Consider the following 10,657-nt stretch of genomic DNA (forward strand, 5'->3'; position numbering starts at 1 on the left):
TGATTCATGGGTCGCTACCTCGTTTAAATACGTATGTGAGAAGCATTGGGAATGGGGATCGAATGATGAAAGGATGATAAAGTCGCTCGTCAACGATAATATTCGGCATACAGGGTGTAAGTACAGGGTGTGTGATGGCGTACAGGGTGTGTGATGGCTGCGTACAGGGTGTAATATAATGGTTTAAAGTAAGGGTATAGTCTTAAATTATTGACGAACGCAGTTTATTCTAAATATGAACGCACAAACACACTAGACACCGTCTATCTAATCCATGTCGATGTCATCGATCGGACGGGAAAAGTAGTCAACCTCCTCCCCCTCGGATTCACACTCCATACCCACAAAGATTTCGGGAGACGGGACCACATTGGCACTGTCAGCAGGAACAGCAGGCGTCGGATTGACTGCAGAAACGTTGACGATAATCTTTCTCTCTCTCGTGTATCTCCCAACAATGTAGTTTTGTTCTTTCAAAATTTTTATCTGAATTTTGAATGCATCTAAACCCCATAAATTTGCATGTTTGATCTCATTGAAGCACCAATAAAGATTATCTACGTTCGAAACGACGTATCTTGTGAGTACCTTATAACATGATTTATCCAAGTAGATAATCCCATGTCCAGGTGGCGGGGCAAACATCTTATCTCTGCAGGAAAATTGCACTCCAAGGATGGTCGTGACATTGTATCTTGCTGAGTTATAAGCGATTCCATGACAGTAATCAATACAGAACGACATGACTCGTAACCATACTGCAATACGATTATCTTAAATACACAGTAGACGGAACGATATTATTCGGCCTTACAAACTCTACCAAAGAATCGATCTATTGTGGCATTGCCCTTCGGCGGCTCGGCGACGGCCTTCTTCACTGCCTTCCTGGGTGCTGCCACAAGCCTCCTGGCGTGCGCCTCCCTTTCCTTGTCCAGGATATTCCGCATCCTCTCCCCGTTGTCTCTGAGCCGCTTTCTCCTCTCCGCCTCCTCCATCTCCCTGACGAAGGAGAACGCGGGGGAGACGGGCCGCGGCAGGGGTGCGCAGACGGGGGTCTTGCCCGCCCTCACGATGCCGGCAGTAAACCTGGGGGCAACATGCGATTCTTCTTGCATCTCTCCCTTTTTCCTCCGCGAGGGAGGCGGCCGCTTCTCCCTGCAGGGCGACATTGCCCGGAGTCGCTCCTGGACCTCCTCCGCGGTAAGCTCCGGTGCCTCCGATCGACTTGCACCCAACCCAAAGTCGAGCGGATACTGCCTCCCCAGCGCTTCCCTCCGTTCCCGGCTTTTACCCAGCATGCGGTGCAGCTCGCGCATGGCTTTGCTGCTTTCGTCGTCTTCGTCCTCCGCGGAAGCCTCCCCTGCATCCTCCTCTTCAGAGCTGCTGTCATGTTTCAATTCTCTGTATACCCCCAGGTCCACACTCCCACACTCGCCATCATCATCAATGAACCGCCTGTCCTCCGAATCCTCGCTCTCGCACCCCTCGCTCTCGTCGTCCTCCTCCGGCTCGCTCTCCAGGTAGTGGGACATGGCGGCAAGGTCGGGCGGACGGGCCGGTCTGCCAAAAAAAGGCGGGCCGGGTAAAAAAAGGCAAAAAAGGCGGGGGATTAAAAAAAATTACCCATGAACTCCAGCCCCAGAAATAGTTTTTTTTTAAGATAGGGGCCGTATTTCTTAGTTCGTGGAATTCCCCCTCTCACTTTGCCCACACCCACGCTCCCCTCCCACGCTCCCCCTTCCCGCGCACGATGGACATCAACGATCTCCTCAACAAGCCTGTGACGATGAAGCTCACCAAGGACCACATCTTCACGATCAAGTCATCGACCTTCCCCGACCTTCTCCCCGACATCTTCTTCCGGAAGGCGATCGAGGACGGCTCCTTTGCGTTGCTCCGCGAGAAGCAGCTCTTCATCAGCGACGAGGGCTGCAGCATCCCCGTGGTCACCGTCAACGGCATAGAGTTTCATATCATAGAGTTTCACATCTTCGTCAAGGAGGACAAAGGCACCGAGCCCGAACCACGAGAGTTCGAGGACAAGATTGCAAGCCTCGTCATATCCGCCATGCAGCAGCGCTGGGCGATGAAGGGCACGAGGCGGCAGTCAACGCTGGAGACCTACAAGGCGCTCAGGATCATGAGCAACATCTTCAACTCCCTCTGCATCGACACCCCGCTGCAGTGCAAGATCGACAACCTCGCGAGGAGGAGGAGGATGATAACCTCCCATACCGATAAGACGCTACTCACGCAGGATGGGAAGTACTACATGCGTTTTGTCGGGTCCAATGAGCGCGTCCTGGGCATCAAACTCAGGAGCCTGCGGGATGCCAAGAGGCGGTCGGAGGAGAAGCGCATCGCCAGGAGGCAGGGCGTGGAGATTCCAAAAAGGAGGAAAACCAATGACCCCGCCCCGCCCCTGCCCCCCGTCAGATTCGAGTCACCGGAGACGATGCAAGCGCCGGACACTTGGTTTCCGGTTGTTTGGAATTTGCAATAACAAGTAAAATGATCATATCTACCGAAGTCATACCACCAGTCACCCACACCCGGCACGCGGCCGCATATAAACACGTGCGTCCACCCTCCCCAAAAACAAATAAAAAAAAAACTTTTTTTTTGAATGGAGGGGGAAGGGAGTTCTATTTTAAGGATCCTGGGCCTCGCCACCTTCAATCTCGCCAACGACGGCGTGGCGCTGATCTTCTGGGTAACGGGATGGAAGCTTTTCACGATAGCGTTCGAGGCTGTGACGACAGGAGGGTACGTTGCGATCTTCCTCTCGGTGGTCCTGTATCGCCTGGTGGTGTACCTCTACCGGAACCACGTCCTGACGCGGAGTCCGTTCCCTGCACAACAACAGAATATCCCTGCAGTCCATCACGCGACACACCAAGTGACTCCCTTCGACGAATTCTCCATGAGGAGGCTGGAATGGAGACCGATCTTGCAGAGGTAACAGCACAGGGCCTGGCCCTCCACATCGGCATGGCTGAGGACTTCCTCACCGAATTCCTTCGCCTGAGGACGATGCCCATCACCATCGGCTGCGCCGCCAACATCGCCAACACGATCGACGCCTTCATGTACCACATCGAGATGGCCAAGGCTGTGCTCACAGACCTCACCTACACGCGCGGCACTGCCCCAATGAAGGCCATCGTCGCGCGGTACGAAACTATTTTGTACAACCTTGAAAAGGAGATGCGCGAGCAGAGGCTGGATTACTTTCAGGAGATATGCGATAGGAGGGAAGAGAAAGAGAGGGATTGAACCGTGATTTATTGTGAATAAAGTAAGGTCGCACTATCCTATTCCTCCAGCCATCCTAGTACATCAGTCCGGTGCTGTTCAGGGCCGCGTCCAGCTCCACGATCTCCTCTGCCAAGACCTCGATCTCATTACGAGCCATTTCGAAAACATGAATGAAATCGGAGAGGAGGTCGATGATGACCCTGAGCTCGTTAGAGTCAGCCTGGTAGACACAGGGGAGATACTCCATGTAGTATTCCTTGGTCACTTGAATGAGCGCGTTGTTCATCTGTCCGATCTTCATACTGTTTGTATTGATGTGCTTGCGCATCTCGATACGGTAGCAGCCATACTCGGCCATGGAGGACAGAGGCTCTTCATACAACCTGCTGAGCTGAAGGATAGTCAGCTTGTTGGCGGACTTGCGTGCCTCGACGATGTGTGTAATGTTAACCATATCTGTTACAAGATGGCATCGCGGCCGGCAGGCCGCTTAAATATTCACAGCTCGAACGCCACGCCCCAGTCCTTGAGGATCTCCGCGCTGGAGGGCACGGGGAAGGCATTGGACTGATTTGAATGCGGGGCATCCCCGCCGTAGATCTTGCACCCCTGTCTGGCGCCCTTCCTGACGATGCTCACCTCGAGGACCTTCTTCTTTCCCGCGCGGAGGCGCTCCCCTTCCCCCCTTCCCGATTGGTTGATGTCCACGACATACCCGAGCGACAGCTCGCTGGCGGTCCTGTCTCGCACCCACTCCTGTGCGATGGCGCCCTCCACCTCGTCCGGGCTGAGCTCCATGACGCAGTTCAGGCGCCCCTCCCGGTCCTTGAAGGCGGAGACGACGCTCCCGATGCCCACCCCCTTGTGCTCGATCTTGACCGGCAGGCCGACCATCTCCCGCCCTGCGATGATCTCGTCGATCTCGCTATCCTTGAGGTGCAGCCCGTTGTAGCCCTCGCCCTCCCCCGTCGGGTTGGCGATGCCGCAGATGAGCATTTTGGAACGGGTAAGAACAACGATCGCTTTTATGCATCCCGGGAGTCATACGGAGCAACAAGTGCACAACAAAAAAAACCGAGTGCATCCGTGGAGCGAGAGGGGGCATGGAGTAGCATATTTAAGGCCCCGGGAGGTTGACGTCCCGAGATGAAGGTGAAGGTTGCGGTAACAAGAACGGGAAGTATTGTTCGTGTTTGTACTTAGCACACATTATAATTAGGGATTACGGCTTAATAGCACTTAAAACAGGCAGTGTGGGTTGACGTTCTCCTTGTCTTTAGCAATCGCTTTACTAATCTTGAATCGTTTGGACCCTTTCTTCTGAATCGGTATCGCAGGGGAGCTGGCAAAGCCGGAAGCGTCCACCTGCATGAAGCTCAGGTAGCTGCCCATCTCTGTCGGTGTCACCCCCGCGTTGCGCAGGTCTACCTCGAGCGACGGATCCTTCCTATCCAAGGGGCAGGTATAGGGGGAGGAATAGACGTTGACCTTGCGCACAGAAGGATCCATCACACAGTCCAGGACCCTTAGGCTCTGCACCCCCAGGTCCCCAACGTAGGTCTTCAAGGCCGGGTAGGCGGAGTACACGGCCTGTCCCTTGGCCCTCACGAAACCGACGAAAAAGTCCCGAAACCACCCGCAGTCGCTGGAGGTCATCATCACGCTGAGCGCCACACTCACGGACGAGCCTCGCATGCAGCACCTAGCAAACACGTACACCTGGTGCCTGAGCCTGCCATGCAGGAACTCCACCATGTCGTTGAGCAGCGGGAGGAGCGCGACGTCCGGGGATTCGTTACCCCAGTCCCCGTGGGCATAGAGCCAAAGGCAGCGGATGTCCTCGCAGTAGACACGGATGGGCGGGGGGCACGGGAACCAGGCGTCCGGTGGGAGCGCGTCGCATAGCCGTGCGTAGACCCCACGCACCCAAGGCTGACTCTCCAACTTTGCCATCCCAAGGCCCCCGTCGACCATGTCGTCACCCAGGACCTCCAAAAGCCGCACGGGAAACTTGGGATGAAGGCCGTGGCACCCGCTCTTCACGCTCTCGACCTCACCCGGAGGCACAAAGTAAGGCACCAGCGAGATCCTCTTCTGTGGCACGAGCGCGAGGAGCACCATCGTCGCATCCACCCGCTCCGACTCAAGGAAGAGGCGCACACACTCCTCCGGGGAGGTGAGTCGAAGCTTGAAAGGAGCCCCTCCGGTAGTTCCCGTGGAGCAAGAAGGCACGGTCAAGATCCCGGTAGCACTCCCTTCCAGCGAGGTGGGAAGCGGGCCTCCGCTGTCCAGCACCGTAGGCGTGGAGGATGATGAGGATTTGGAGGGCCTGGAGGGCGACGAGCAAGGCGAGCAGGATGCAGGCGAGGCCTTGGAGGAAGGAAACGGCGGGTCGTTGGACGACGTGGAAGGTTCGGTAGATGTTGAAGATGAAAACATTCTTCGAAGATCTCTGGTTTCTGGGATCAAAACTTTTCTGCTGTTCCCTTTGCGTGTACAAGACAGTGGGTCCCATGCAATGGCGGCGGGAGGCGCGTGGGAGGGTGCGGAAATCCGCGGCCCGTCCCGCCTTTTATAAGCGGGGGATTTTTTAGTTGTTTTTTTTAGTTTTTTTTTAGTTTTCCTTTTTTATTTTTTTTCTATGAACGCTGCGCTGAAACTGGTTTTATATTTAAGAGTAATATCGATGCAACCTACACCTGAAAACAATCATGTTTCAAAACATCATCCTTTCTGCTGAACAACGTACCGAGGCTGTCATTGCACTGGACAAACTCATGGCCAGATGGAGCAATTTGTACGTCACACCGAGTTCAATTGTGTACGACTCGCAATACAACGAGCTTCCATGCTTTGTCCGGCAAATCATTGAGGAGCGTTTTCCCCTCCCTACCGATGAGAGAGAAGTGCCAGAAGCTCACCGCCTTTACGTGCTCGAGAACCTTCGTCGCACACTCCGTGGCATCGATTACCTGTATGGAACCCATCAAAGCATCCTCAGAGGTACTTTCCACATGATCTAGACGTTAGCACTCGCACGCGTAGTCAGAATGATTAAACTTCATTCCTAACTCTTTATTTTTTTTCATACGCTTTTACTTTTTTTTCTATGAACAATGCGCTCGCATCATCCCCCAGGCTCCTCTTCCTGTCCAATCTCTCCCTCACACTGATAAGATCCATGATCTGCCTCTGCAACCCCGCCGCCTCATCGATGCACATCCAGTAGAAGTCCCGCAGGATCTCCGACTTCATGTCGAGCTGCTGCTCCATTCCCAGGAAGGTGCAGATATTGTGGGCGCGGTGCAGGATATTCTGCATCTTCAACTCCAGGGATGCGATCCTGCCGTACAGATCGGAAGTGTCTCCCATTGTACCCTCCATCTTGATTGTATACCAACCACGGCTCTGCCGATGTGACTGTACGAAGGCAATCCCTCTCTCTTTTTAACCAAAAAAAAAGGTAGTTATACCCAGTCCATCCCATGGCAGGCAGCGAAGGAGAGCATGCTGGAGGCGATGGAGACGGACTGGCCGCAGCTTCACCCCATGCACATGACGCTCTCGGAGAGGATCATGCAGGAACAGGAGAGCAAGTCCTGGGTGGGGGTTGTAGGCAGATCAAACCTGCACACCGTCTTTGTTATTCATTCCAGAGGAGAGGGGCTGACGCTCAAAACGATGGGGGAGGCACTTGAAATCCTCCATGATACAGCCCCGGGGGTTCAGCTCCCCCACCGCCACCACGGGCTGTTCGAATGGGAGGGGCAGGACAAAAGCAACATCGTCCTCCAGAGCGACCAGCTCGACCTCCCCTACATCTTCGACAACAAGCCGCTCGACAGCTACGAGCAGCAGCAGATCGCCGTCCTCCCCGCCGCCGACCTCGTCGTCACCGCCAAGGAGAACCACCTCCCGGACTCCGAGCACCGCATAGTACGCTCCATCGTCGAGGCGCTCAGGGCGTGCGGGGTGCAGGTGTCTGCCCCGGGATTTCTTTAGTCTTCTTATTTTTTTTCTGCAATGTATTTAAATGAAGCCGGTCACCAGGGAAGCATCTCTTCAGATATGTTCCAGACTTATCTCAAGGCACACGAGCATGCAGAGGCCATCAGGCAGCAGCTTGACACGCTCCAGGACGAACGGATCGAGCTGCGTTCCGCCATCCAATCTCACAAGAAGGCCCTGAAAAAGGCCAAGAAGGAAGAAACCAAGGCGGCACGCAGGGCGAAGATCGCCGACCTCGACAAGGAGTACAAGAAGGTCGGCAAGAAGGAGATCGACATGAGGAGGGACTACTTGGATGCGCTGAAGAAGCTGCGCTAGACAAAGCAACCCTCCATAGCTAGCACGCACGCGTAGTAAGCTTCATTAAACGTAAGAAGAATAACTTCCCTACAATTCCATTCACACCGGCAAGCAGGTGAGCGAAGACACCACCACCACATCCATCCCCGACCCATTGAACACGGCGGCCTTGAGCTGGTCCTCGTTGCAGATCCCAAAGGTGGAGGAGACGTTGCCGAGCTCGCGGTTGAGGAGGGTCAGGATGCCCTCGGCGGGTCCCTGCCCGAACCCCTGCCCGGACAGCCTGCACTGCGTCTTCAGCCCAACCAAACCCGCGATGCCCTGCTGGACGGGGCAGCCGGGCGCGCCCTCCACGATGTCGCCGGGCACGCCGTAGCAGGCGATGGGCTGCGGGAGGCCGAGCACCAGGTGGCACTGCACCGGCGTCTCCTCCCTGACCGCCTGCTGCAGCCTGGGGTTGGCGGCGTGGGAGAGCACCGCGGAGGGGGCGTCCGGCGCGAGCATGGTGGTGGTGAGCGTGACGGAGCTGATGGGCATCTCCGGGTGCTTCCGCATGCTGACGTTCACCGTCTCCGCCAGCACGGTGCCGTCGAGCGAGACCGTCGACCTCCGCACCCTCAGCGACCCCTGCTCGCAGCCCTCCGGGATGCTCCACACGCCCTTGTGCACCTGCACGGAGGCGAAGCGGGTGCTGGTCCCCACGGTCGCCGCCTTGTCGCAGCAGAAGGAGAGCACCACGCTGGCCTCGGGGCTCTGGGCCTGGATGGCCCTGGAGGCGTACCGCCAAGCCTTGCCCAGCTCCCCGTAGGACCCCATCACGTCCGCGGCGTCCTGCTCGAGCAGCGAGCCCGAGACGAAAGAATTGGTCTTGAGGACAGAGGACGCCCTGCCCGCCACCTGCAAGGAGGGCCTCCTCTCCCCGCACGCCTTGATCGTCACCCCGTACAGCGCGAACGGGGACTCCGGCTCCAGGACCTGCACCGCGGGAGTGCACGACGCTGCTACCCCCTCCCGGTTCAGCTTGCTCGCCGTGTTGGAGGGCAGCCCCCCGCGAGAGAACAGCCCTGCCATGTCCCGATGCTTGCCCCACGCCGACTCGAAAGCGCCCCACCTCGTCCGGAGATCCACCGAGGATGCAACCTGCGCGGAGCCTGACATATACGTTTGATCAGGCGCCCGGGCTGAATTTATATAGGCTCGGGCCGGTCGCTCCCTCGCAATACACAACCCCCTTTTTAAGGGATGCCAGGCTGCATCGGCGTCTTCGCCTCCGGGTGGATACGCGTCCTACGCCTGACGGGGCTGTACAGGGACGAGGAGGCCGTCACCGCGCAGGCCATCAACGGCCTGGTCGTCAGCATCGACCACCTGCGGGGCCAGGAGGACGCGCTCGGCAGCGAGCTGTCCGCCCTCACGCAGCAGATCAAGGGCAAGCGCTCGGCCGGCATGAAGGCCCTGAAGCCCCTCCTCCTCAAGTGCAAGCAGAAGCGCGTCCGCCTCACCCAGATAGTTCGCAAGCGCGAGTCGTTCGAGCACCACCTCGACGTTCTGAACAACACGGAGATCGACCAGACACTCATCACCACCGTGAAACAGACGGCCACCGCCATGAAGAGTCTCGGGATACACAAGCAGATCGACGACGTCGACACCCTCATGTCCGACCTCGAAGACTCCCACCTCGACGCCAAGGAGATGTCCGACCTCATGTCGTCCCGCCTTGGAAGGGAGGAGGACCTCGACGACGCAGAACTCGAAGAGGAGCTCAAGGCCCTCCTCGAGATCGACGAGGATGACACCGCCTCCTACCTCCTCCCCTCCGCGCTGCAGGCGCCACCCCGGAAACAGACCATGGCCGAAGTCCCCCAGGTCACTTCGAGCATGGTGTACGCAGATAATCCCAAGGAGGATTTGGAAGATGAAAGGAGAGTAGAAGTGCCTTTGGTACCCATAGCTTAAGCATGAGCATATTTATTTATATACAGACCTTGCCTGCTAATCAGGGAGTGCAAAGGTAGTGTAGAGCATCGCTACAGCTCGAAAACCTTAGGTCGACGGGGAATTCATCGACGTAGCCCTCCGACTCGTGCTGGAGCCGCTGGATGTGACCCTCCGCCTTTTCCCCGTAGAGCTTCCTGAGCCTACTGAGCTGCTCCTCCTTCCCGACGTCCAACCTTACCAGCAAGAACTTCCGGTCCCGGAGCATCAGGAATTCATCCCAGAACCTCACATCGTCGATCACCACCCTCTGATCGGGATGAGAGTCAAGCTTCCGCTCCATCAGCTTGATCCACACTTGATTGTCGATCTCCCGCATCTTCTGCCCAAAATCCTGTATCAGCGCACGGTCCTTGCCCGTCATGCCAAAGATCTCCCCTGCGTAGCGCTTGATGGGTTCGGCGAAGCTCAGCCTCTTGAAACCATGGTCCCACTCGAGGTTGGACGCCAGGGTCGTCTTTCCCGCGCACATCCTCCCGCAGATGGCGATTCTTTCATGCATGGGATAAGGTCCAGGAGAACGAAGTTTTGTGACCGAGGAGGTAAGGCTCTTGTTTTTTTTTTTCATTAAACATTATCCATCTCCTGCGCCACCCTCTCCTGCACCCTCTGGGCGACGAACTCGTCGAGCATGAATTCGACGGGCTGCGGCAGGGCGAAGCTCGTTCGGTGAGGCTCGGAGATCACCATCTGCATGACGGAGCAGAGCTCCTGCCGCACCTTCAGCAGCGCATCCTCCCTGCTCAGCTCCTCCCTCTTCAGCATGGCGTCGATGTCATGGAATATCCTCGCAAGCTGCTCCACCAGAAGCGTGGACATCCTCCCTACCGACTCGTACACGCTTGTGATCCTCTCGTTATGCTCGTCCCGCTCGACACTCAGCGCCAAAAATATCACCATTGACAGAAGCCACTGCAGGTAGCTCACCGCTGCCATAGTCTCGTTGCCCTCACCGGTGAGCAGAGCAGTGATGAATAGACCAGTGATCACTGTTATCGTGGCGGCCTCCAGTAAGTTCATGCCTTCGCCGCGCTTGCTCCCAGCGAGCATGGGCGAGCGAGGTGCCTTCGACATATTTTTGGATGCTTAG

General features: G+C 56.6%; 12 protein-coding genes across 12 annotated transcripts; 5 read left to right on the plus strand and 7 right to left on the minus strand.

Moving 5' to 3' along the window:
• Positions 1-800: 800 nt before the first annotated feature.
• GUITHDRAFT_119008 (hypothetical protein) lies at positions 801-1,535 on the minus strand (the record flags this gene model as incomplete). The annotated part of the gene is made up of 1 exon (XM_005821748.1): positions 801-1,535. The coding sequence occupies one exon, from the start codon at positions 1,533-1,535 to the stop codon at positions 801-803; it is 735 nt and encodes a 244-aa protein (XP_005821805.1).
• A 218-nt stretch (positions 1,536-1,753) lies between these two features.
• Positions 1,754-2,506, plus strand: GUITHDRAFT_146936 (hypothetical protein; the record flags this gene model as incomplete). Its single annotated transcript, XM_005821749.1, has 1 exon — positions 1,754-2,506. The coding sequence occupies one exon, from the start codon at positions 1,754-1,756 to the stop codon at positions 2,504-2,506; it is 753 nt and encodes a 250-aa protein (XP_005821806.1).
• A 123-nt stretch (positions 2,507-2,629) lies between these two features.
• GUITHDRAFT_146937 (hypothetical protein) lies at positions 2,630-3,279 on the plus strand (the record flags this gene model as incomplete). The annotated part of the gene is made up of 2 exons (XM_005821750.1): positions 2,630-2,769; positions 2,883-3,279. The coding sequence occupies 2 exons, from the start codon at positions 2,630-2,632 to the stop codon at positions 3,277-3,279; spliced, it is 537 nt and encodes a 178-aa protein (XP_005821807.1).
• Positions 3,280-3,334: 55 nt separating this feature from the next.
• Positions 3,335-3,715, minus strand: GUITHDRAFT_119011 (hypothetical protein; the record flags this gene model as incomplete). The annotated part of the gene is made up of 1 exon (XM_005821751.1): positions 3,335-3,715. The coding sequence occupies one exon, from the start codon at positions 3,713-3,715 to the stop codon at positions 3,335-3,337; it is 381 nt and encodes a 126-aa protein (XP_005821808.1).
• A 44-nt stretch (positions 3,716-3,759) lies between these two features.
• Positions 3,760-4,257, minus strand: GUITHDRAFT_146938 (hypothetical protein; the record flags this gene model as incomplete). Its single annotated transcript, XM_005821752.1, has 1 exon — positions 3,760-4,257. The coding sequence occupies one exon, from the start codon at positions 4,255-4,257 to the stop codon at positions 3,760-3,762; it is 498 nt and encodes a 165-aa protein (XP_005821809.1).
• Positions 4,258-4,500: 243 nt separating this feature from the next.
• GUITHDRAFT_119013 (hypothetical protein) lies at positions 4,501-6,633 on the minus strand (the record flags this gene model as incomplete). Its single annotated transcript, XM_005821753.1, has 4 exons — positions 4,501-5,516; positions 5,557-5,713; positions 6,183-6,233; positions 6,430-6,633. 4 exons carry the CDS (start codon positions 6,631-6,633, stop codon positions 4,501-4,503), a joined length of 1,428 nt encoding a protein of 475 aa, XP_005821810.1.
• A 135-nt stretch (positions 6,634-6,768) lies between these two features.
• GUITHDRAFT_146941 (hypothetical protein) lies at positions 6,769-7,263 on the plus strand (the record flags this gene model as incomplete). The annotated part of the gene is made up of 1 exon (XM_005821754.1): positions 6,769-7,263. The coding sequence occupies one exon, from the start codon at positions 6,769-6,771 to the stop codon at positions 7,261-7,263; it is 495 nt and encodes a 164-aa protein (XP_005821811.1).
• Positions 7,264-7,329: 66 nt separating this feature from the next.
• GUITHDRAFT_119015 (hypothetical protein) lies at positions 7,330-7,587 on the plus strand (the record flags this gene model as incomplete). Its single annotated transcript, XM_005821755.1, has 1 exon — positions 7,330-7,587. One exon carries the CDS (start codon positions 7,330-7,332, stop codon positions 7,585-7,587), a length of 258 nt encoding a protein of 85 aa, XP_005821812.1.
• An 81-nt stretch (positions 7,588-7,668) lies between these two features.
• Positions 7,669-8,727, minus strand: GUITHDRAFT_119016 (hypothetical protein; the record flags this gene model as incomplete). The annotated part of the gene is made up of 1 exon (XM_005821756.1): positions 7,669-8,727. The coding sequence occupies one exon, from the start codon at positions 8,725-8,727 to the stop codon at positions 7,669-7,671; it is 1,059 nt and encodes a 352-aa protein (XP_005821813.1).
• An 84-nt stretch (positions 8,728-8,811) lies between these two features.
• GUITHDRAFT_119017 (hypothetical protein) lies at positions 8,812-9,528 on the plus strand (the record flags this gene model as incomplete). The annotated part of the gene is made up of 1 exon (XM_005821757.1): positions 8,812-9,528. One exon carries the CDS (start codon positions 8,812-8,814, stop codon positions 9,526-9,528), a length of 717 nt encoding a protein of 238 aa, XP_005821814.1.
• Positions 9,529-9,568: 40 nt separating this feature from the next.
• Positions 9,569-10,069, minus strand: GUITHDRAFT_119018 (hypothetical protein; the record flags this gene model as incomplete). Its single annotated transcript, XM_005821758.1, has 1 exon — positions 9,569-10,069. One exon carries the CDS (start codon positions 10,067-10,069, stop codon positions 9,569-9,571), a length of 501 nt encoding a protein of 166 aa, XP_005821815.1.
• A 65-nt stretch (positions 10,070-10,134) lies between these two features.
• GUITHDRAFT_119019 (hypothetical protein) lies at positions 10,135-10,617 on the minus strand (the record flags this gene model as incomplete). The annotated part of the gene is made up of 1 exon (XM_005821759.1): positions 10,135-10,617. The coding sequence occupies one exon, from the start codon at positions 10,615-10,617 to the stop codon at positions 10,135-10,137; it is 483 nt and encodes a 160-aa protein (XP_005821816.1).
• Between the last annotated feature and the right edge of the window lie 40 nt (positions 10,618-10,657).

The sequence above is a fragment of the Guillardia theta genome (genome assembly GCF_000315625.1).
Source record: "Guillardia theta CCMP2712 unplaced genomic scaffold GUITHscaffold_138, whole genome shotgun sequence".
NCBI classification, from domain to species: domain Eukaryota; class Cryptophyceae; order Pyrenomonadales; family Geminigeraceae; genus Guillardia; species Guillardia theta.